At 45.4% G+C, this 21,721-nt stretch overlaps 1 protein-coding gene across 1 annotated transcript in view; it reads right to left on the reverse strand.

Moving 5' to 3' along the window:
• Positions 1 to 21,721, reverse strand: part of CARMIL2 (capping protein regulator and myosin 1 linker 2) — an 84,795-nt gene that overhangs the window by 24,108 nt on the left and 38,966 nt on the right. Inside the window, exons 19-31 of the mRNA XM_044419844.1 lie at positions 21,081 to 21,177; positions 20,169 to 20,226; positions 19,628 to 19,803; positions 17,371 to 17,439; positions 16,117 to 16,210; positions 15,776 to 15,871; positions 13,662 to 13,790; positions 8,972 to 9,085; positions 7,909 to 8,054; positions 5,591 to 5,678; positions 4,766 to 4,885; positions 3,274 to 3,340; positions 1,232 to 1,500 (exon numbers count right to left, since the gene is read on the reverse strand). Of these exons, the coding sequence (XP_044275779.1) occupies positions 1,232 to 1,500; positions 3,274 to 3,340; positions 4,766 to 4,885; positions 5,591 to 5,678; positions 7,909 to 8,054; positions 8,972 to 9,085; positions 13,662 to 13,790; positions 15,776 to 15,871; positions 16,117 to 16,210; positions 17,371 to 17,439; positions 19,628 to 19,803; positions 20,169 to 20,226; positions 21,081 to 21,177 (1,523 nt within the window). The remainder of the gene's footprint in view (positions 1 to 1,231; positions 1,501 to 3,273; positions 3,341 to 4,765; positions 4,886 to 5,590; positions 5,679 to 7,908; positions 8,055 to 8,971; positions 9,086 to 13,661; positions 13,791 to 15,775; positions 15,872 to 16,116; positions 16,211 to 17,370; positions 17,440 to 19,627; positions 19,804 to 20,168; positions 20,227 to 21,080; positions 21,178 to 21,721) is intronic.

The raw sequence follows: 21,721 nt of genomic DNA on the forward strand, positions 1-21,721 counted from the left end.
CCCCTACAATTGCATAAATGCCAATCATTAGAGAGTGAGATCACAACACTTGCCTGGTTCAACCTACATATTGAAGAGTCTGAAGCACTTAGTTGACTGTAATCATGCCTAATCAGAGGATGCATTCACTACACACACGGAGAAATCACCCTGCTGGCTGCACAATTTTTTAAGCAGTAGCAGTTGGAAATGGCTTTCGGCCTTCAGGGCCATGTTGCTGATTAAACAGATAATAAGATAAAGCACCTTTGCTGGGCCACTGAACTCCACTATCCACCTGAGGCATCTATCTGTCTATCCATCATCCATCCATCACCCGCCCACCCATAAAATCTTGGTACTTATTGCTCAAGGCCTCTCTCTCTCTCTCTCTCTCTCTCTCTCTCTCTCTCTCTCTCTCTCTCACACACACACACACACACACACACACACACACAGCTGGGGTAAACATTTATTTTCCTTTAATCCTCAAATATATATCTTGGCTGCACCACAAAGTTATAATTATTATTAACATTTGAGTTTCTAGTTCAGGCCAGAGGCTAAACTGTAATTCTATAAAGGGCTGTTTTCTGATGAAAGGGCATCTCATATCTTCCCTCACCCTCCTTCACCTGGAAAAACAAATCAAGTCAAAACCCCAATGTTCAAAGGGCAGAGGCCTTACTTGGCATGGATGAGGCCACTGGATCCTTGGGATAAATAAGCAGCGAATAGTTAACAGAAATAAAATAACTCTTCAGGCAGGTAGATGGTCCATGCAGCACTGCAAGTTTGTTCCTGCATGAACGCTTGAAAGATTGTAAACACATCGCAAGAAAACAAATGCGAGCAGGCACACAGAGGGGTTGACACAGGCTCCCCCCAGACTGCAGTTTTTCCAGACTGGGCAGCCCCTACAGTACACAGGAAATAAACACAAGCAGCGGAGATCTGCCTCCAGTCCCCAGCCTCATACATTTAATGCATTTGCTCCTATATAAACAACCTTGTCCTCTACGCAGCAGCAGCAGCAGCGGCCAGTGCCCGGCCGACAAGCGCATAATCAGGCAGCTGCCGCTCTGTTCATTTCCTCTACCAGGGCTGCAATAAACACCCAGTAAGACATTTGCCCATCGCTCACACACCACCCACAGGCAAAACCCAAGCCTTGTGCATCCGCAGAAGCGACGACAGCGGCGGCAGTACACACACACACACACACACACACACAAAGAACAGGGGCTCTTACATTGGGCTTGCTGGGGGGCTGCCTGTTCCTGCGGTTGGGCCTGGGCCTGTCTCGAGTGTAATGCTCCAATTTCTCTCCTGCAATCGGCAGGTCCATAAGGGATTGTGCGGATGTGGGCGCCGTGCGGGGAAGCAGCCTGCTCCCAGCCTCAGCATCCTTTGTGGAGGCAGGGCGTGACTTCGTGGAGGCACGGCTGAGTGACAGCTCAGCCTGGGGAGTCCCAATCTTGTTATCTTCTGCCTCTACCTTAAAATCGAGTTCCAAAAGACCTGAAAGGGAGAAGCGGGAGGAGGGGCAGTGGGGGAGGAGGGGATGGAGCGGGAGAGAGAGCAATAGATGGAGCGAGCGAGCGAGCGAACGAGCGATCCTTGGGGTTGGCCAGGAGGACCGCGGGCTGCCACGATGCCGCACAGCAACCTCTCCCGTCACGGAGGCAGAGCTGTTACATGGCAGGCGGCCGAGTGGACAAGGCAGGCTCAGCTCCGCTGCTGCACAGGGGCTGGGGGCCCCGCGTGCCAATGGGGAGAGCCTGGCTTGTGTCGGGGGGGGGGAGGAGGAGGAGGACCGGAGCGCCTGATGCGTCTCTGACTGGGGCTGATCTCATGCAGCCCACAGCCCTGGTCGTGCATGCACCTCTAGCTGGGGAGCTGCGGAGTAACGCAGCTTGAGTGTTGCTTCCTGGCTAGCTCCTACTCGGAGGGACTGACGGTGGAGCTGCTCCAGATTCACTTTCCTTTCCAATCTGGAAATCTAGAGAAGGCGGGGGTGGGGGAGAGGGGGGTGGTTTTCTGCAGAGCCTGATCACGCCGATGTCTGTCTGCTTTCTTTCCTCGTGAAGGCAGGGATCCGGCAGCAGAGTGCCAAAGCCCCCTTTGCAAATGCGCCAAGGGAGCACGCACCCACTCACATGTGAAGAGCAAGCAGTTCTTATAATGCTGCCTCCGCGGTCGCTTCCTGTTGCACCCCTCACTGAGCCAGAGCTGCTGCTCTTCGGTCCATCACAGGGGCACGTGAGACCTGAGTTTCCTCCATCCTCCCTGCTGCTGCCTCCATCCCAGTCACAATGCTGCCTTTACCCACATATCACCCTCCCCTCTTCGTAGCAGAGCAAGCAGCCTGGGTCAGAATGCCTGTCCATCCAGCCCAGTGGCGCTCTCACTTCAGGGGAGAGCTGGCAGGGTTTGCATCTGGGACCTTCTGAATGCAAAGCAGGCAACCTAACACTGAGCCGGGCCCCCTCATTCTCTTGCTTCCTAGAGTGGCTGAAGAAGGAGAAGGGATAAGTGGTGGGGATTTTACAATACAAAGTTGGTCATGGGAAATTTAGGAGGTGGTGGTGCATTTCTGTCATTTATTCCTAACTTGTTCTCACACAGTTGTTTACAGACCAATGGCTTTAGGTAGTTTATGCCATGCCCGACATTACAGCCAGAGTATAGAGAACTGTGTTAGGGAAACATACTTCTATGGAGACACGGCAATGTGCAAACTGTCTTCAGATGGAAGTATATAGGAATCAAAGTACATCCATCCAAATCCAAATAAAATCTTGCTTAAGTCACATTGGAATCAGCAGAACAAGTTAGTCATGTCTCATGTATTCCCATAAGTGTCAATGTGACTTTAGTGTAGTTAAGGTTCACTCAATTTGATTCTTTATGGATTTGGTCCATTTGACACATTACACAATGGTTGCTATCAAGTGCACACTTAACAAGATGCCAAAGTCAGTCCCAACTCTTATAAATTGGAATTATAAGCATATAAGTGTCCTTACATGTTATGGGCTTTCAGTGTATCCTTTCGCATTCTCCTAAAATGCTTCACAGCATTGCGGCTTTTAGAATAGGGGCTCACTGATGCTATTCACTAATGATTCACATTATTTTATTTGTATGATTGTTTATTTATTATGTTGGAAGCCATCCTGAGGCTTATGCGACTGGGACGGCATAGAAAAACGCCAAATAAATAAATAAATAAATAAATAAATAAAGAAAGAAAGAAAGAAAGAAAGCAAGCAAGCACTGAGTAAACCTTACTGTTTAGACCAACTGTTGGCTGATGGCTTGTGGAGTAGTCAGGCTTCCATCGGGCAGCGATCTTGTACTGTGGAGAAAGGAAATGATACTGTAAGTGCAGTTTGGAGGCAGTCTTCTGAAATAATGCAAAATTGAGAGGGAGGTACGTCAACAAAGCTGGCTCATTTGGAAGAGGAGGCTGGCCCGCTACTAAGATGGAGCTATGGTTTTCATTTACAGCAGCCTTCGGTCTGATTCAGGAATCCCCTTTAACCAAGCATGCGTTGGAAGACCCACTTCTTCTGGAATATTCTTCTGGAAGGGATGAAGACCCACTTCATCCCTTCTGGAATATCTACTTGTACAGTGGTAGTGCTGCTATGATTCACCTACATAGAATCATAGAACAGCAGAGTTGGAAGGGGCCTATAAGGCCACTGAGTCCAACCCTAGAGCAGGTTGTGACTCAGAAGTGGGTCCTAACCCACCAACTGAAGAACCCATTACAAGCATATCTCTATTTTACACCAACAATAATAAATAACATCATCACACTTGCTATTAAATTACATTTTTAACCCAGGCTTTCTTCCTTTAGGAAGGAACCAGAGGAGGTTTACACCCTTCACTCAAAAACTCCTGCAAATTTTAATCTGGTAAGGAACCTGGAAGTTTTTTCTGAGTATGATGGAATAAAGGAATGGCTATTAAAGTAAGGGTTAAGCCTATGGTGCAAATATGCCCCCAGAAATCCCCAAAAGACAAGATGGAAATCTATTTGGAGTTGATCAATATGCAGAAACTGGCAAGTGGATCTCCAGCATCCAAGGAGCAAGCATACAATAGCAAGATCTAGTGATGCAATTCTCGTTTTAAACTAGGTTGGCAAGCATGATTTTGCAGATGTCAGTTACAGATCAGGAGCCATTTCCTCCCACACACTTTCAAAAGCCTTGCCAGCTGAGGGCATTATCACTGTCAAGATGTCCCCATGCCCACCGTTGTAAAGCAGGATTCAACATTTCGGAGATTCCTCAAGAGAAACCACCTGAAATGTAAAAGCAGTTGTTCTTCCTACAAAACATCCCCCAACTCTGCCCCTTTGGGTGTTTGGATGCACAAGACATGGGCTTGTGGAGGCTTCTGAGCCCCAGTGTGTGTGGGGGGGGGGGAGGGGCAACAATTCAGGCCCCCCTTGTGGCTTTCCCAAAGGTACCTGTTAGACACTGAGGGTAATAGGAAGCTGAGCTTTCACCTGATTCTGCAGGGCTCTCATATGATCAAGCATGTATCTCCACTATGCTATTTCCGCCTTTGACTGGCTTCAGGGAGGGAGAACAAGAGATTGTGCAATGAACTCTTTTGACTATAGAGGTGCATGGGGCAAGGAAGGAGACACAGAAGCAGCACGAAAGCATAGCCCCCAAATCCAGTTCAGAGCAATTAAATGCCAAGACAGCTCCTATGTAAACTTGCTGCATGCCTCACACGCTGGGACTTGAACAACGCAGACCTTCTTGCTTTGGAAGGCTTCTTTGGCAGCTTCCTGGAAGTTTCCTTGTGTCTGTTGCAAAATGTTCCAGTCTGCATTCTCCATCTGCAATTCCTTGGCTCGTTTTGAGAGGTTCTTAGCCTGAGATGGTTTAAGAAGGGCCAAGACATTATTTTGACAAAGCACACTGGGCAGATGGCATGAATAATGGTTCTTTCTAAAGAATCATTATTCTGAACTTCTTCCTGCATTTCCTTGAGGAACTGGATATCTGACAGACGAAAGGCACAGTGCGATGCATATTTACGCAGAAAAAGGTCCGACGACTGGCTGGAGAATGCTAGGAGCTGTAGGGCATTTAAACTGTCCAAATATGCATAGGATTGTGCCTTAAGCCCTGGTTACAGACCCAGTCTAGCAGCCACAAGTTCCCTTTCAAACAGTCTAGCACAGGTTGAAGTGCAGAGGTGCTTCCCCATGGTCAAAGCAACAGATAAACAACTCGTCTCAAGCCAGCCTGGAGAACTTTCCTTCATTTCTGTTTTATTAACATCACGGCTGATGATTCTGTTGCTGGGTTGAGGTTACTTTTTATCTTGCTTATGAATTAATATCTGTTCTTGTCTCAAACTCACATATAGCAAGCTGCTTCAGCCAGCAAGTGTGGAAAGGTGGAATCCTGACATTTCACATGAATGCAAACAGATGAATACTGAGTTCAGAGCACATTTCCTGTATTCTGGGGTTCGTGCAGAATTGAGCGTTCAGGAACTGTGAGAGTGCAAAGCAAGGAAAGGAAACTCCTGCTGAGGCAATCCATGAAACAGCCTGCTGCGGGGCACTCACCAGCTTGCCTTGAATGGTGGTCAACTCCTCCAAAGTTTTATCAATAATAGCATGGGCCATGGCCTTAGTGACTGACAGCTGGATCTCCCTATCAAAGAGGAGGGAAAAATCAAGGCTGTTAGCACAGGACAGTGCAAGGGAGTGATCCTTGCATGGTTCCACTGCCCATGAAGATTTTATTCATTTATTGGATTCATATCTCACCTTTTTCATACAACAAACTCAGAGCAGCTTACATAATTCTCCTGCTGCTGCTCTCAATCATATCCCCACAACAAGAACCCTGTGAGGTAGGTTGGGCTGAGAGTCTGGGACTGGCTCCAAGTCACCCAGTTGGCTCCATGGCTGAGCGGGAACCAGAAACCCGTTTGCCCGAATTCCAGACACACTCTCTTAAGCACTGCTTCACATGGGCTCTCTTTAATAGTAACAGTTAAACTTTAGCACTGTTATTATCTAGGAGGTGGGAAGAACGGACTGGCAAAGTCCCCTTAACAGTAGACGCTTGGCTCGTGGCCCGAGTGGAGTGGAGGCAGTGTGGACAACCATTTGCCTAGATTAACCCAAGGATCCATCCAGTCCACCTTCTTGTTTTCCATAGCATGCAGCCAGCTTCATCTCTAAGGCCTATCAGTGAGGTATGAACAGCCCTCAATCACTGTTTATTCCCTCACAACTGAGATTCTAGGGCATCCTGCCTCTGAAACTGGAGGTTCTGCTCCTGAAACTGATTTGTTTGATCCTGTTTTAAAACCACCTAAGCCTGTGGCCACCACCACATTCTATGGCAGCAAAATCCATAGATTAATTACACATTGTGTGTGGAAGTATTTGCTTTTGCTTGTCTTGACCTGATCAAAAATTCAATTGAATCATGTCAACTTCTAGTATGATGGGAGAGGAAGAAAAAGCTCCATTTCACAGCATGCATCACTTTGCAGATATCAGTACTGAGGATGAGGAGAGGGCAGCCCTTTGCCTCTCCCATGGAAATCCACATTCCTTCAGGGAAAATAACCAGAAGCAACATACCAGCAGTGGGATGGGGGCAAAGCATACATCTGCACCCACACACAAAGGGGAAGATGTGGCCCTGCCCCTCCACGGGTAGCTTAGATCACTTCCTCTCTCAGCATGAGTCAGGAGACTGAAGCTGCCCGTCACCTGGTCACCTTGGCTGTCCCTCTCCTTTTCTCCAGGAAAAGGCAGAGATGTCAAACAGAAGACAGGCAGGCAGACATGCAAAAGCAAAATGCTCGGTGTCATCAGGTGTGGCGGTGGGTCAGGTGAGGAGACCTTCTGTGGCCTGATTCAGATTTTTGTCATGGCCAGGAGGGGTTCCCAAACTAGTCGATAGTATCCACCTATTCAGGTCCAATGATATTATTCTCCTTGATAGTGTTCGTATGATGGCATATGGAGGGAGGGGTGGCTTTAATCCTTTGACCCCAAGTAGCATCAGGAATCCTATGGGTGAGTGGAGTGGGATGTTATTTCCCTTTAATTTAACCCTTTATGCCCTATATTAGTTTGTCTACCACTTTAAAAAACCAAAAATGCACAAGATTATATGGAAGAAATCCAGTGGGACTGCTATTTTCACCAAAAAATCCAGGAAATAATAAAAAATTGGTAGTAGAAAAAAGATACAGAAATATCAAATGTGGCTTTGATATCAAATACATATCACAAAAATATCAAATACATGGCACAAAAATGTGAAAAATAATGAGATGTTGGAGAAAATATTAGTAACATAATATTAACTTAAAAATGAAGATTATATATATTTTTTTACTGGGAATTCTGGTACAGAGATAGGTTGAAATTCGCCATCAAAAGAATTATAATTTCTAGAATACGCTGGGAAGAAGGAATGCCTGTTACAGTGGTTTCAGTCTCTGTGTGGATATACCCTGGGAGCAGAGACTACTGTCATAAAGTGTCTGCAGAGCAGGCAATAACATGGGGAGGGGGAGGAGAAAGACACTCCCCCCCCGCCTCAATGGAGACGGTTCAGCTGACCCACATAAGAGACAAGGTATACGAGACTCTTGCCACACATGAGGCTAAATTGCCAAGGGAGAACGGTACTCACACAAAACCGAACATGACAGATGAAGGAAGCCCACCTCTCCTCTACATGTTGCCAGGCAAGCGGAAATCTGAAGGAAAAACACAGCCTGCAGGAAAAGCCCTTTTCCTTTGCTTATATGTTCAGTGTTGTGGAATCAGCAGCCAGGCTGTAGCAGTTGCTTCCAACCCAAACAAGCACTTTGGTGTGGCTTGAAGACACAGAGATTATGCCTGTCACCTACGTAAATTTGCCATACACCTCCATCAGCAACTGGTCCGGGGCAGCTTTCTCTGGCATGCTGCAGATCAGGTGGTCCCAAAAGCCAGTTTTCTGCAGGATCTTGGGGCACAGATTCTGTGTGGCTTCCAGTTTGGCTTGCACAGTGGCCTATGAAGAAAGCACAAGCAGTCTCAACCCAAAGTCTTTGGGGACCTTGAGTACGGTGCCCTCCGAGGGCTACTCTGTGAATAGCCCATCCTCCTCCACACTGTTGCTGCTGCTCCGTAGGCCTTTGCCTACCCCACACAACTGTTGAGCGGGGCAGGCAAGAACAGCGCAGGCTGATGCCCCTTCTCCTTCTCCCTGCCGGCCCTCTTCCTGCTTGGAAGGGGGAGGGGGGAAGGGAATGACAGCAAGGGGACTCTGGAGGCAGGCAGTGGAGCCCTGCTGAAGCGTTCTGCACACAGCTGATGCGCATGTGAACCAAGAGAACCATCCAGACTGGCTGCCTGCTGCAAAACACAGCACCTTCTGCCCAGGAACCAGCACTGCATGCAGGAGCCTCCAATTGACATGCTGGGTGGGCCACCGTCTCTAAGGCTCCATCTATATATCATGCACTTAAGAACTTGCAAGCGTTTGCATCATGTATCCAGGAGCTGATGGCCCTGAGCCAAAGGGCCAAAGCACCATATCCCCACCATGAGCATAAATGCATTTTCAGAAGCTGAGTCACCAGACATCGCCTACACCACTTTCTAACCTGGCAAACTCCACATATGTCGGACTACAACTTCCACCAACCCCAACTAGCATGGAAGACCTGCATGTTTTTGTGCTTGCTTCTTCTACTTCATGGATTAAAGCAGGGCTCCACAGGATGCCCATTTCTGCACCATATACCAAATTCTATGCTTTTGTGGCATAAGAAGAATATAGCCTTGGAACATAGGAAGCTGCCAACCCAGAGCATCCATTATCTAGCCCAGTGTCATCTGTTCCGGCCAGCAGGGCTCCCTGTGGTCCTAGGAACAGGGAGGTCTTTCCACCAACTGTTACCTGGTGCCTACAGAGCCTTGGCCCACCTGGATCTCCCTGCTGCAGGTCTGGCAGATCTCTTCCACGAGGCTTTCCAGTTTCTGCTGAAGTCTGCTGCTCTGCTGGGAAGAGCTTCCTGCCTCATGCAAAATGGGCAGAATCTGTTGGGAAAGAGTGCAGCCTAAGAGCACTTCACAGGTTAAGTTGGGGGTGCCAAACTTTTTAGACCCATGAGCACATTTGGGAATTTAAGAAACTGCTCCTGGCACCACCAAAAAAAAGCCTCAAAGCCATTTGCGTGTCTGCATGTTGTGTGCTGTGGCAGTGTTTCGTTCGCCAAAAATTTTCATTCTTGGTCTAGTGGATGCTGCTGCAATTTCTGTAGCCAGGAATTGCCTCATGTAGCTAATTGTTGGCAGTGCAATACAACTAATGCTTCTTTGAAACATATGTTTGGACAATGTCCAGTAGGTGCTTCTTTTTGCAGGAAGGTTATTAAGTAGATACATTTTTAAACTGGAGGAGTCTTTAATTTTCATTCATGTACATTCTCCTTTAAATGATTCATCTGCTTCTTGGAAATTAAGGAATAGTCAGTGTAAATAAATTTTCTCCAGCTTTTTGACAGCTAAAAGACTGATCTTACAACACCGCCCATAATGAGCATCTTACAATACTTTTACTCTTATAACATAATAATAGGAACAGGTGGTACACAGATGTCACTTTCAAATGGATACTTATTTGGATATTTGGTTTGTCTTTGTTGAAGCCTGCACATAATTGCTAGAAAGTTATATGCATTCCATACAAGGCCATGTATGCATTTTAAGAAGAAATAGAACTAATTCACATTTCTATGGTCACAAAGCGGGGGATCCTTTTGCAAGCACCACTGGCAGTCCCTGCAGGTGCCATGACACCCGGGGTTACACAGTAGCTTTAAGCCAGATTGTGCTCCAGTCCTTCTTTAACTAAAAGGTTAAACCTACAATTAGCTTAGGCCGCACATTTCATTTAACTTTCCACTCCAGATTAGTGACTTTCACACTGGGCACACATAAGGGACCTAATGCCCTTTCTAGAAAACAGTCCAACTGTGAAAAAGACTGTAATTCAGAGGGGCAGGTGGCCTATTCCAAAGCAAATTTCCCTGGATAATGGGCAGAGGGGAAATACATTCATGATTTTAAGCCCCCTTTCTCCAAAAAAGCAAAATTACCGTATTTTTCGCTCTATAAGACGCACTTTCCCCCCCTCAAAAGTAAGGGGAAATGTCTGTGCATCTTAGAGAATGTGTGTGTGCCCGATGCCCAGGACGCTGCCGGCCGCCTGCACCACGTGGCACCACCTGGCCGGCACGCGCTTGGTGTGCCCTGCTCCGCCCCCCTCCTCTGGCGCAGGTGAGAGCTGTTAATCGCAGGCCAGTGTGTGTTTTCAAATGGCAACCCGTCTTTTAATGAAGCCCATGGGGAAGTGATGGGGAATGTGCCTGTGATTATCAGGAAGCTTTCCATGGATCAGTTATCTGTTGGTTGATCAGACACACTTTTTTTAGGATCAGTAGATATTTGAACAGCATTACCTTCGTGTATGAAGTTTATTCTTCAAAGGCTACTTAGTCCGCTGTGTTTGATTTACCGTACAATATCTCATTTTTTGTCAGAAGTTTTTTTCTATTATTTACTAGTAGGGCAGCGTGGACATTACTGGCTTTTTTAGATTTGTTATTGAATTGTCTGCAGAAGCTCTTGTATAACTGGTGTAGATTGTGGATTCCTTCAGTAATTCCACTACTGACTAAGAAAGTGATGTCAGTGATTGTGAGCAACAGAGCTTCATAAATTCTGACTCTAGTGATGATGATTTCTATGGATTCAACGAAAACTAGAAGAGTGCTCGAACTTTAAAGTCTCTCTTTTGTTAATGACAGTGATGATGGTTCTTAATGCCACTGTTGACTGCTGTTCACTTTACAAGGTTGAAATACGGTATTACTGTATTCTGTTATAGTTTATTAAATAGTTTAGTAAACCATTTGATTCAGAATATTTTTTTCTTGCTTTCCTCCTCTAAAAACTAGGTGTGTCTTATAGAGCGAAAAATACAGTAGTTCCTATGGTCCCTAGCAAGCTATGTCCAGGCAGACAGTGGGCACCAAATTCCTGTGGACCAAGTTCAATTTTCAGAAAGCTCTTTGGGACTGCCCTCCATTGATGAACGAGACCGGGACACAGATAGATTTATTCACTACATTTCTACCCTGCCTTTTTATTTTCAAGGAAGGCTTACATCATTCTCCTCCTCACAACAACAACCCTGTGTGATAAGTTACCTGAGAGTCTGGGACTGACCCCAAGACACCCAGTCTCTGTCCTGCATGCCTCACCACTACACCACACTGGCTCTCAGCTTGACACACCTCTTGCCAGCAACTAAAGAAAGGCATTTCAGCCTTTGAGAATTAGGGGAAACCCACACAAAAACCAAGGAACCACAGAATGATCAGTGTCAGGGAAGGGGAATGGTGAAGGAAACCGCAGAAGGTTAGATTGCGTCCTTGGCTAGGCTAGATTTAGAATCATAGAATAGTAGAGTTGGAAAGGGCCTCATCTGTTTGTTTAAAGCAGGGGGCCTAAAATTTAGCCAAAAGCTGCACTGTTAGGTCAAAGTTTAAAGCATTTTCTAAAATGCCACCTGTTTCCTGTACAGGACTAGTTACACAAGCAAAGTTGAAGAGTCTCAGTGCATGAATGAACAGGAGAGACTTAGATGTGTTAGGCATCAGGGAACATTTTGGGCCAGTACAAAAAGGTCACAATGGCACCAGACTGTGGCAAAGCAGCTTTTAATCTGAACTTAGGGTAAAGACGACAGGAGCTAGAAAGCATTTGGTTCGGGTTGAAGCACCCCTAGCAGGTGGAAAGTGAAAATGTTTCCAATTGCCCAAATGCTAATGGGAAGGAAATAGGTCACGGACATCCAGTAAAACATAACAGCAAGTCAAAGAGGACTAAGGGCTGTAGGGAAAAGGCAAATGCCAGAGTTATCTGAAGAAGGAAAACATATTTTAATAAGATAAGATTAATATTTTGACAAAATGCCTCACCAAAGACCCCTGAGCAAACTTAGCAGTCATGCGATAATGAGAGAAATCTTATTGCATGGAAACTGGTTAAAGAACAGAAAGCAGAGAGTAAGAATACACAGCCATTTTTGCTGTGGTGGAATATAAACATAGCATTCCATAAGAACGTGTATTTTAACTGGCTCAGCTATGATCTGAAATTAGAAGTGAGCAGGGAGATGCACACGTTTGCTGATGACACCTAATTACTGAGTCGGTTAAAATAAGGGTCTTTCCAAGTGGACATGACAAGGGCAAATGTGGATCGGTGTAAGCAAGTGTGGAACTATTTGCTTGTGCGTTTGCAAAAAAAATCCCAAATGCAAATCGATGGGGACTGAGCTGGTGGTGATTGACCAAGAAAGAGAACTTGGTGCTGTGGGGAATAGCTTGATAAACAATATTTAGCTAGTGTGTACCTGCTGTGAAAAGAATAAATTAAATGTTGGGCACTATCAGAAAGCAAATCTACCAACATCATACTGCCTGCAGACATCTCTTCACCTCCAAGAGAGTTGAAAAGATGCCGAAAGTCCTTTTTGAGGAAAGCTCATGTCTGGGATGGAAGGGGAAGTAATCTTAGAGCACCTAGACAGCATTTGAAGACCATAGGATATTTCAGATTTCCAAATTGAAGACAGAGCTGATGTTGGAACTGAGAATTACAGCTCCAGCCCTCTGTCCCCTTGTAGCCAGCATGGTAAGAATTGTCGGCTACCACCTGAAATCAGGAAAACAGCCGTGGAGAGAGGGAAAGGCTGTGTTGGTGGGCAGGGATGAGGAGGGACTAGAAAGGGCAGGATACAAGTCTTCCAGAGTTCTCCCCAACCTCCTTCCCTCCTCCTCAAAACACAGCTGCTTGACAGATGAAAAAGTCTGTCCCACAAAGATGCAGGGCAGGAGGAGGGGAAGGCAAAGAGCATCTTAGCACATAGCATCTGAGTTTGGTGGTCTGCCAATCAATATGATAGGACTGCACTCTTAGCTTAGGAAATATACAAGCAAGGGCAGACACACTAAAGCTATACACAATTGTGCATGATATGGAGAAATGCTCTTCCTTCTCTCATAATATCAAAATCTGGGATCATCCAATGAAACTGAATAGAGGAGGATTTAGGCCCGATAAAAGGAAGTATTTCTTCAGTTAATCTACGGAATCTGCCTTCAGAAGACGCAGTGATGGTCATACATTTCAAAGGCTCTAAAGAAGATTAAGCAAACTCATGGAAGATAAGGCCATCAATGGCGAGCACTCCCAAGGGCTACATGCTGTCACCACAACCTCACTGGGCACTGGATAGACAAAGACCATACATGTGATAACTAGGTAGCGAGTGCACTTCTGAGAGCCAAGTGGTACATACAGAAAGCGTCTCTAAGAGCACAATTATTTTCACATTCGTAATTAAATTAAGGTGGCAGTTTCAGACACTGAGGCCTAGAAGTCTGATTTGGCAGCATTACTTGATTTTGTGGCACTGCTGCAACCAAGCGAACCCAGGTTAGGAATGAAGGTGTTTGCTCTCACGGCTGAATTTCAGAACAAGAGATGCACCTGGGTGGGTAGGCAGGCCTGTGATAACTTCCGCACATGAAGGAGAACTCACCCCAATTGAAAGGTTTGCATCCTTGACAGCTTCTTCTGCCCACAGGATTTCTGCTTTAACTTCTACATCTTGCACAGAGTTCAGCATCTCAATATGCTTCTGCACAGACTGGCATGCATCCTTCACTGTCTGCAACAGAAGCAAGCTGGGGTTATCAATGTGCTATCAGAATAAATCTGCCATGGGAGGGCTGGCTTTCTCAGACATGATGCTGAGAATTTTGTCTCAAAGCCTCAACCTGGCTTGCTTTCTTTGGATGTTTAACCTACCATTTTATCAAGGCTTCTGCTTCTGGATTCTTTGCAGGACTAAGATCAGCTCCTTTACACGCTTTTTTCTTCATGCATGTGTATGTGTGTGTTTCTCTGCTTTCTATTCTATTGCACAGCTACAAGGTGGCACCGCAGCATAGCAGAATAGCAAAAATACGTCAGCCAGAGTTTCCTTCTAAAAATGCAGTCAGAATTCTTGGAAAGCATGTGAGGGGATTGAAAGATGATGATCATAGAACAGTAGAGTTGCAAGGGGCCATGAAGGCCATCAGGTCCAACCCCCTGCCGTTGCAGGACACCAAGTTACACCATCCCACTCAGATGGCTGTCCAGGTTCTTTTTGATTTTCTCCAGTGTGGGAGAGCCCACCACCTGTCCAGGCAGCTGGTCCCACTGTCATAATGCTCTGACAGTGAGGAGGTTTTCCTGATATCTAGCCTGAATATGGGTTGCCGCAACTTGAATTATTTCATGTCCTACACTGTGGCATCAGCAAGAAGGGATCTTGACCTTCCTCTTTGTGACAGCCTTTGAGGTGCTTAGAGAGGAATATCATGTCCCCCCTCAGTCTTCTCTTCTCAAGGCTGAACAAGCCCAGTTGTCTCAGTCTCTCCTCATAGGGCAGTGTTTCCAAATCCAGGATCATTTTTGTTGCCCTCCTATGGACCCTTTCTAATTTTTCTGCATCCTTCTTGAATCTTGGTGCCCAGAACTGAACACAGTATTGCAAATGAGGTCTGACTACTGAGGAGTATAGAGGAACTACTACTTTTTATGATATGGAAGTAATATTTCCGTTAATGCATCCCAAAATAGCATATGCCCTTTTGACAGCTGCATCACATTGTTGGCTCATGTTCAGCCTATTGTCCACAATTACTCCAAGATCTTTTCCTTTGTTAGTTCTGTTGAACCACATATTCCCCATCTTGTATTGATGCATTTGGTTTCTTTTTCCTAGGTGGAGGACTTGGCACTTGTCCTTACTGAATCTCATTCTGTTGCTTTCAGCCCAGCATTCAAGTTTTTCAAGATCGCCCTTGCTCTTCATTCTGTCTTCTAGGGTGTTTGCTATTCCACCCAGTTTTGTATCGCCTGCAAATATGATTATCTTTCCCTGTACTTCCTCATCCAAATCATTAATAAGATGTTGAAGAGCCCTGGGCCCAGGACTGAACCCTGTGGCACCCCACAAGTTACCTCCCTTCAATTTGAGAAGGTGCCATTGATGAGCACTCTTTGTGTCCAATTCAGCAGCCAATTTTCCATCCACCTAATAGTTTTTCTATCTAGTCCAGTTTTTGCTAATTTGCTTATCAGGATGCCATGTGGCACTATGTTGAAAGCTTTGCTAAAGTCTAGGTAGATTATGTCCACAGTGTTCCCTCTGTGGATTTGGGAGGTTACCCAGTCAAAAAATGAGATTAAATTAGTCTGACAGGATTTAGTTGTTATAAATCCATGTTGGCTTCTCTTAATCACTGCATTTTCTTCAAGATGCTTGCAGGTAGATTTTTTAAAATAATTTGCTCCAGAATTTTTCCAGAGATTGATGTCTGACTAACTGGTCTGCAGTTCCCAGGTTCATCTTTTCCCCCTTTTTTGAAGATAGGGACAACGTTAGCTTCTTCAATCATCTGGCATTCTCCTGTTTTCCACGTTTTATTGACAATAACAGCCAGTGGTTCTGAGAGTTCCTCTACTAGCTCTTTTATGACTCTGGGATGGATGCATTCCCATCCCTGATTCAGAGGATATGTCTTTCCTGATACTCCCCTTGGAAGAGACAGGTGGAGAAGATGCGCAAGGCAATGGAGGTAAGTGAATGTCCAGCATCCTTACCTGTTCAGAAGAGCTGGCTGTAGTGTCTGGTTGTAACTGGGATCCCTTTTTGGGCACGGTATCTTGAATTAGATTCCTTGTGAGGCAAGACTGTATCTAAAGCACAGAGAAGAGGCACAGGTCTGCGTGGCATCCTCACAGCTTCCACCCCTCCCAAAAAAACTGGCTGCACTAACTCAGACCCAATGTACCATATGCTCAACATACTGCTACAAATGCACCATGCTCACATGCATTCTGCACATGTCCTTCAGCTGTGCCATGGCATTGAAACTGAGGCACAGGGCTAAGCAAAAGTGTCTAAATTCCCCGTCTAAATTCTCCCCTCCCCTTTTTCGTACCTTGTGCACGACTTCCTCCATTTTCTCTGGATGGTTTCGGTAAGCCTGGGCCACATCATACATGGGCAAGGGCATTGTCTTGAGGGTAAAATTCCTAGGAAAAGGTATTGCTTTCATTAGATGGTTCTACATTGCACTGACTTCCAGAGGCAAATCCACATACAAGATGGACACGTTCAGGTCCCGTACAACTGCATACAGATGTGAATGGATTGTTTTTCTCCTTAGTAAAGCAAAGCATAACAGAACAGGACTGCATCCAGAGCAGCTTTGACCATAAATGGTACCTCAGTGAGGGTTCTGTTCAGAGGGATCATTTTCTCATAGCACCTTTGGCCTGCTTGGCCAGAGAGCCTGGAAACTAGCGCTGATGTCCTGGGTTATTTGCAGAGGAGCCACATTAGCGTGTCGCAGCAAAAACAGCAGAGAATGTTGAGTATCTTAAAACTATGGAATTACCATGTGCAAACTTTTCTGGATTAGAATTCACTTCATCGGGTGCATAAATGGTTACTCAAAGTTGGCAGGTACATCTATCTAGTATCTATTCCTATTTTTTAAAAGAATGGTAAAAAACAAGGCTTGTGGGAAATGAAATATGAAAAGTACAGACTACGGCTATTATGACAAAGCTTAAATTAAATGCATGTAAAACTGTTACAATTACTATTCACATAGTAGTGTCGATAAGATTAGCATCCAGGAATTGAGAAGCTAATTAACATCTGTAGCACCCACAGCCTTAAAACAGCTCATGAGTTCTATCAACCCACCCTCACCAGGTGGGCAGGTAACAAGACTTCCTTGCTGCGCCCTGAGTGGCGGCCACCACATTCAGGCAGCAAGAAGCCCCACAGGAAAATTCACCCTCAGTGGCTTCTCATTGCACGCAAACGAGGTCAGAGTGTCCTGGGAGGTTGAAATGCTCTTCTGTGTCTCTGAATATTGCCCTTCCAATGTATGCCTTGTTACATTCTTTTGTGTAGAGACTGGTCTGCAGAAGGCATTGCTGGAAAATGTTAACAAATATCCCACACCTGAAGATGAGCAGTTGAGTGAGCCTTTGATGTTGTGGGTAACCTTCTTAGTAAGGCAATAGTACTGCCTGAGAAGTAATGGAAATAATGTGAATGCCTGAACCCATGCTCCCTAGTTCCAGAGGAGACCAGAATTTGTACAGTTTGCAGGATGAATGCCTCTGCTCCATTAAGTTTTGAGCAGATGGCCATTGTTGAAGAAACTCAATGTACTCACCTTTCCAAAGCACGGCTAACATCAAAGAATCCACCCAATGTCGTGTTATTCCTGTCCCAAATTAGAGTCCTAAGAAAAGGGAGATATCTCAATCGGAGTTATGTTAGGTTCTGATATACAGGCAACAACTGTGTGTGTGTAATTTAACTTTTTATTTAGGATATTTAACACAATCTTAACTTTTTATTTAAGATATTGTATTCTGCCTTTTCATTCCAAGAACATTCTGGAAAAATCTTTTTTAAGTACAAAGCTTCAAATACACATAAATTTTTGTATCAAGATAACTAAAATTAGATGCTCAGAAAGGCTGAATGCCTCCTCCTCCTCATCAACATTTCTATACAACCGGTACCTGAAGCTTTCCAGGTGGTTTACAACAATAAACATAGAATTACACACTTGAGTCACCCATCCAAATGCTAACCAGGCCTGACCTGTTCATCTTCCAAGGTTAGGCACGATCAGGCAGTTCGGGCTACATGAAGTTTAGGCCATAGGCCAAACTAGATGACATCCCGGCAAGCATATGGTCACAACTCTATATTTAATGAACTAAAAAGAAGAGCAAGGACAAAGAGTTCAGTGAGCACAAGGAGAAGGTTTGTGCCTGCTGTCTCTCTCTTCAGACCTGCTCCCCCAAGACCATTTCCCTCCAGCTTCACATTCACAGGTCACACAAACCCACGGTTTAGTGCAGTGTGCCCAAGCAGAAAGGAGCTGCTGCAGGCTCACCCACTCCCCCATTCGTTTTCTCCTCCCACACTATTAAGAGCTGTTCTGAAGCTTTCTGCTCCCCTTTCAGGAGATGTCTCTTGTTATCTGAACCGGTTTGTGGTTAACACTAAAAATGCTTTGTTTTGGCAAGCCGGCTTAAGAACATAAGCAAAGTCGTGCTGGATCAGTTCACCTAGTCCAGTACTCTGTTCTCATAGTGCCAAACTAGTTGCGTACAGGACCCCACAATGAGCATATATCAGCTTCCTCCTGCCCAAGATCCACAGCAACTGAAGTGAAAGACTGATGCTGGAGGCAGCATAAAGCTATCTAGACTACCTTCTCCTCCATCAGTTTGTCCAATCCCCCTTTAAACCCATCCAAACTGGGCCCTACTTCATCACGTGGAAGTTAATTCCATAGTTTACTATGAGCTGTTTGTTTATCTGCCCTGAATCTCCTATAAATCAGATTCATGGATGCTTCTAGGTTTAAGATATGGGAGAGGAAGAAAAATTCCTTCTTTCTTCACTTTATCCATACCATGCATCATTTTCAACTCTCTCCCAGAAACCATGACTTGAAGCTGGCTTGTTTGAAATTAACTATAGTTAGTCGGTCCTGGATCAAACCAAGTAACAGCTTTCCCTGGAAACAAAGATTATAAAGCTGAGACTGTCATACACTGGACACATCCTGAGAAGGCAAGTCTCCCTGGAGAAGACCATCAGCCTGGGAAAGCTGAAGGCAGAAGAAGAAAAAGAAGAGGAAATACGAGGTGGATGAACTCCATAAAGGAAGTCACAGCCTTGAGTTTACAGGAGCTGAGCCAGGTTGTCATGAACAGGGCATTCTGGAGGGCTTTCATTCATAGGATCACCATAAGTTGGAGACAACTTGATGGCACATGACGGCAACATGGTGTTTACTGGGGATTGTCATGGCAGATGAACTAACATACTGTAGCTGTAGTTAACCAAAGTGAAACTGAAAGCTTTTGAAATCCTTTTCCCAGCTACATAGAAAACTGGGAATGGGGCTATAGGAAACGGGGATGGTGCAAACCCAATGCTCTCCAAGACTCCTTCCTGCTTGTACAAATTGTGCTAATCCAAAGCTATGTACAAGGTCACAGAACGAAGGCCTAGCGGCCACATCTGTCCCTCCTAGGCTCCCAGTCTGGCCTCTAGGCCTCCCCAGAATGCCATACCTTCTTCCACGTAATCCATACCCTTTTTCTCAGCTACCAGTCATGTTGTACGTCCTCTGCTTTCTTATCCTAAAAGGCTGAAATGCCTCACAAAAGGCTTTATTACTCCCCGGAGCAGCTTAGGCTAAGGTATGCTGGTATTGTTTGCATTTTGACACCATTTTTTTGCCTTCAAGCTCTGCCCACCACTGAAAGGAAGTCCATGAGATTGGCTCCGAAAGGGACTTGGGCTGAAAGTCGTTTTCCACCCCTGGTCTTCTGGGCATAAATAATCTCACTCACTCACACCCCCCCCACCACATGCAGGGGAAAGAAGTTAGCCCAGCACACCTGAGTGTTGTGTTCACTGACAGAGCCTTTGCCAGCATCTTGGCACCAAAGTCCCCCATAGCATTGCCACTGATGTCCAGCGCGACGAGGCAGGTGCTCCGACTTCCCAAGCTGTCCAGGAGGATGCTGCTTCCCCATTTCAGGCGAGATTCTGCCACGGACACGGATTTGACAGACTGAAATAAAACCAGGGAAGGGAATCGTAGGGCTTCCCAAGAGTCTTTCCATCTTGGTTGTTTTCAGAAGGACAGCACATGTGCATGCACATACATCTGTGGACACAAATGCATGTCCATGTGTGCACACCCACACACTTGGAACTCCTCAGATCATTCTATGAACGCAGAGACTGTAGACACACAACCAGGTTCCCCATCCTGTTCATGGTCAGGCTAAAATTAGTGGAGATTAGGCACAGAGCAGGATGCATTAATGAGATGTGGAAAAAAGGGACTTACAGAAATATGTAAGTTGCTGACATTTGCCCTGAACGAGGGGAGGTGTGGATGGTGAAGCTGTCTTTCTATAACACCATACTTACACAGTCGTCATCCTGCGTGAGCTGAACAATTCGGTGCAAAGTATCAACCAGGGTCTCCCTAAGGGAAAGTAGAAAGGCCAGTAATTTTCCAACCCCAATTCTAGATTCCTATCATTAGTTGGTGGGCACCTCTTTGGTGCATCACAATAATTTAGTGGATATATACCGAAAATGTCATACTGAAATTTCAAATAGCAAAAAAATGCTGCCACCCAGTTTCTGAGCTGTGCCTGAGTAACTGGTACAGAACAACTCCTATCTTACGTGGTCTGCACTGGTTGTCTTCCTCCGGGCTCAGGGAAAGGTGCTGCTTTTGACCGAGCAGCTTTGGCCCTTGCAGTGCCTTCTTCCATGGGTGCCCCTGCAGAAGTGCCGTGCAGCGCCTGAGGCCTAGCTTCAGGGGTCTGAAGAATGATGCTTGGGGGTTATCCAGCTCATTAGCAGCCCCTTTTCAGTGGTGGTGCTAACTTTGTGTAATGTTGCAAAAAAATCCTGATCCAAATCCAAATCTCATTTGTTTAGGTATTTGGCCCAAACTTGCTGTTTCAGGAAGCCTTTGGTTTACTTGGATCTGTTTTTAGATTTTACTTTTTTTATATAGTGCTGTTGGTTATGGTAATCTGTTGAGCATTGTTACTATTACAGTATTATGTTTTCTATGCTTTTTGTTATTTTTATTGCTGCCACTTTTGAATCCTTGAACACTTCGGGCGGTTTTTACTTCTCTAATGCATACGACATTGTAATGTTTTTACTGTTTTTTAACTTGTGAGCCACTTTGGGTTTGTCTTTTGAAAAAAGGAAGTGAACAATAAAATGAATTAAGCAAACATACCTACAGCCTGAGCCCAGATCGCCCACCAGATCAACCCTCATTTAAAGACTAAGGTCAACTGCGTGCTAAGCACCTACTTTGATCGGATATTGAAGTTCTTCCCTAGTGCAACATGCCTGACGGATCTGCTTCTGCTGATCGCCAGCACCAGTGTCACCATGTCAGAATCAAACCCTGCAGGAAAGAGAGCTGAGGTGGGAGCCTGAGAACACACGTAACTTCCAGCTCGTGGGGAGGATGGGCTTGTCCCCAGACTGGCTCATCACAGACAGGCAGAGCCTCCATGACAAGAAATGCTTAGCAAGACACAAGAAGCAATATCATTCCGAAGCGGAATGAAGTTAGGACTTGCAAACCATTACAATAGCCTGCACTGAGATTTTAGTAAACAAGCAGAGGTCTACTTGACTTGCTTGTAAGTACAAGTTGTAAGTACAAGTGTGCATTTACCTCATGAATTGGCTGAGCACTTATTCAACATCCGACAAAGATTCATAGGGCTGTTAAATGCCGGGTTGTTGTGATACATGAATATGGCTGTACTAACAAACCATGGTATACTAACCACAAACAACCCAGAAAGACAGCCCCTGGGTTGACAACCATGGGTCATTTGGAACAGTGGTTTTCAACCTTTCCACACCTGGGGACTGACAAAAACAAGATAATCATCTCAGGGACCACTGAGGCAGAAACAAAAATCCCCCCCCCCCCCCGT

The sequence above is a fragment of the Varanus komodoensis genome, unplaced genomic scaffold (genome assembly GCF_004798865.1).
Source record: "Varanus komodoensis strain SLA01 unplaced genomic scaffold, ASM479886v1 scaffold109, whole genome shotgun sequence".
NCBI lineage: Eukaryota > Metazoa > Chordata > Lepidosauria > Squamata > Varanidae > Varanus > Varanus komodoensis.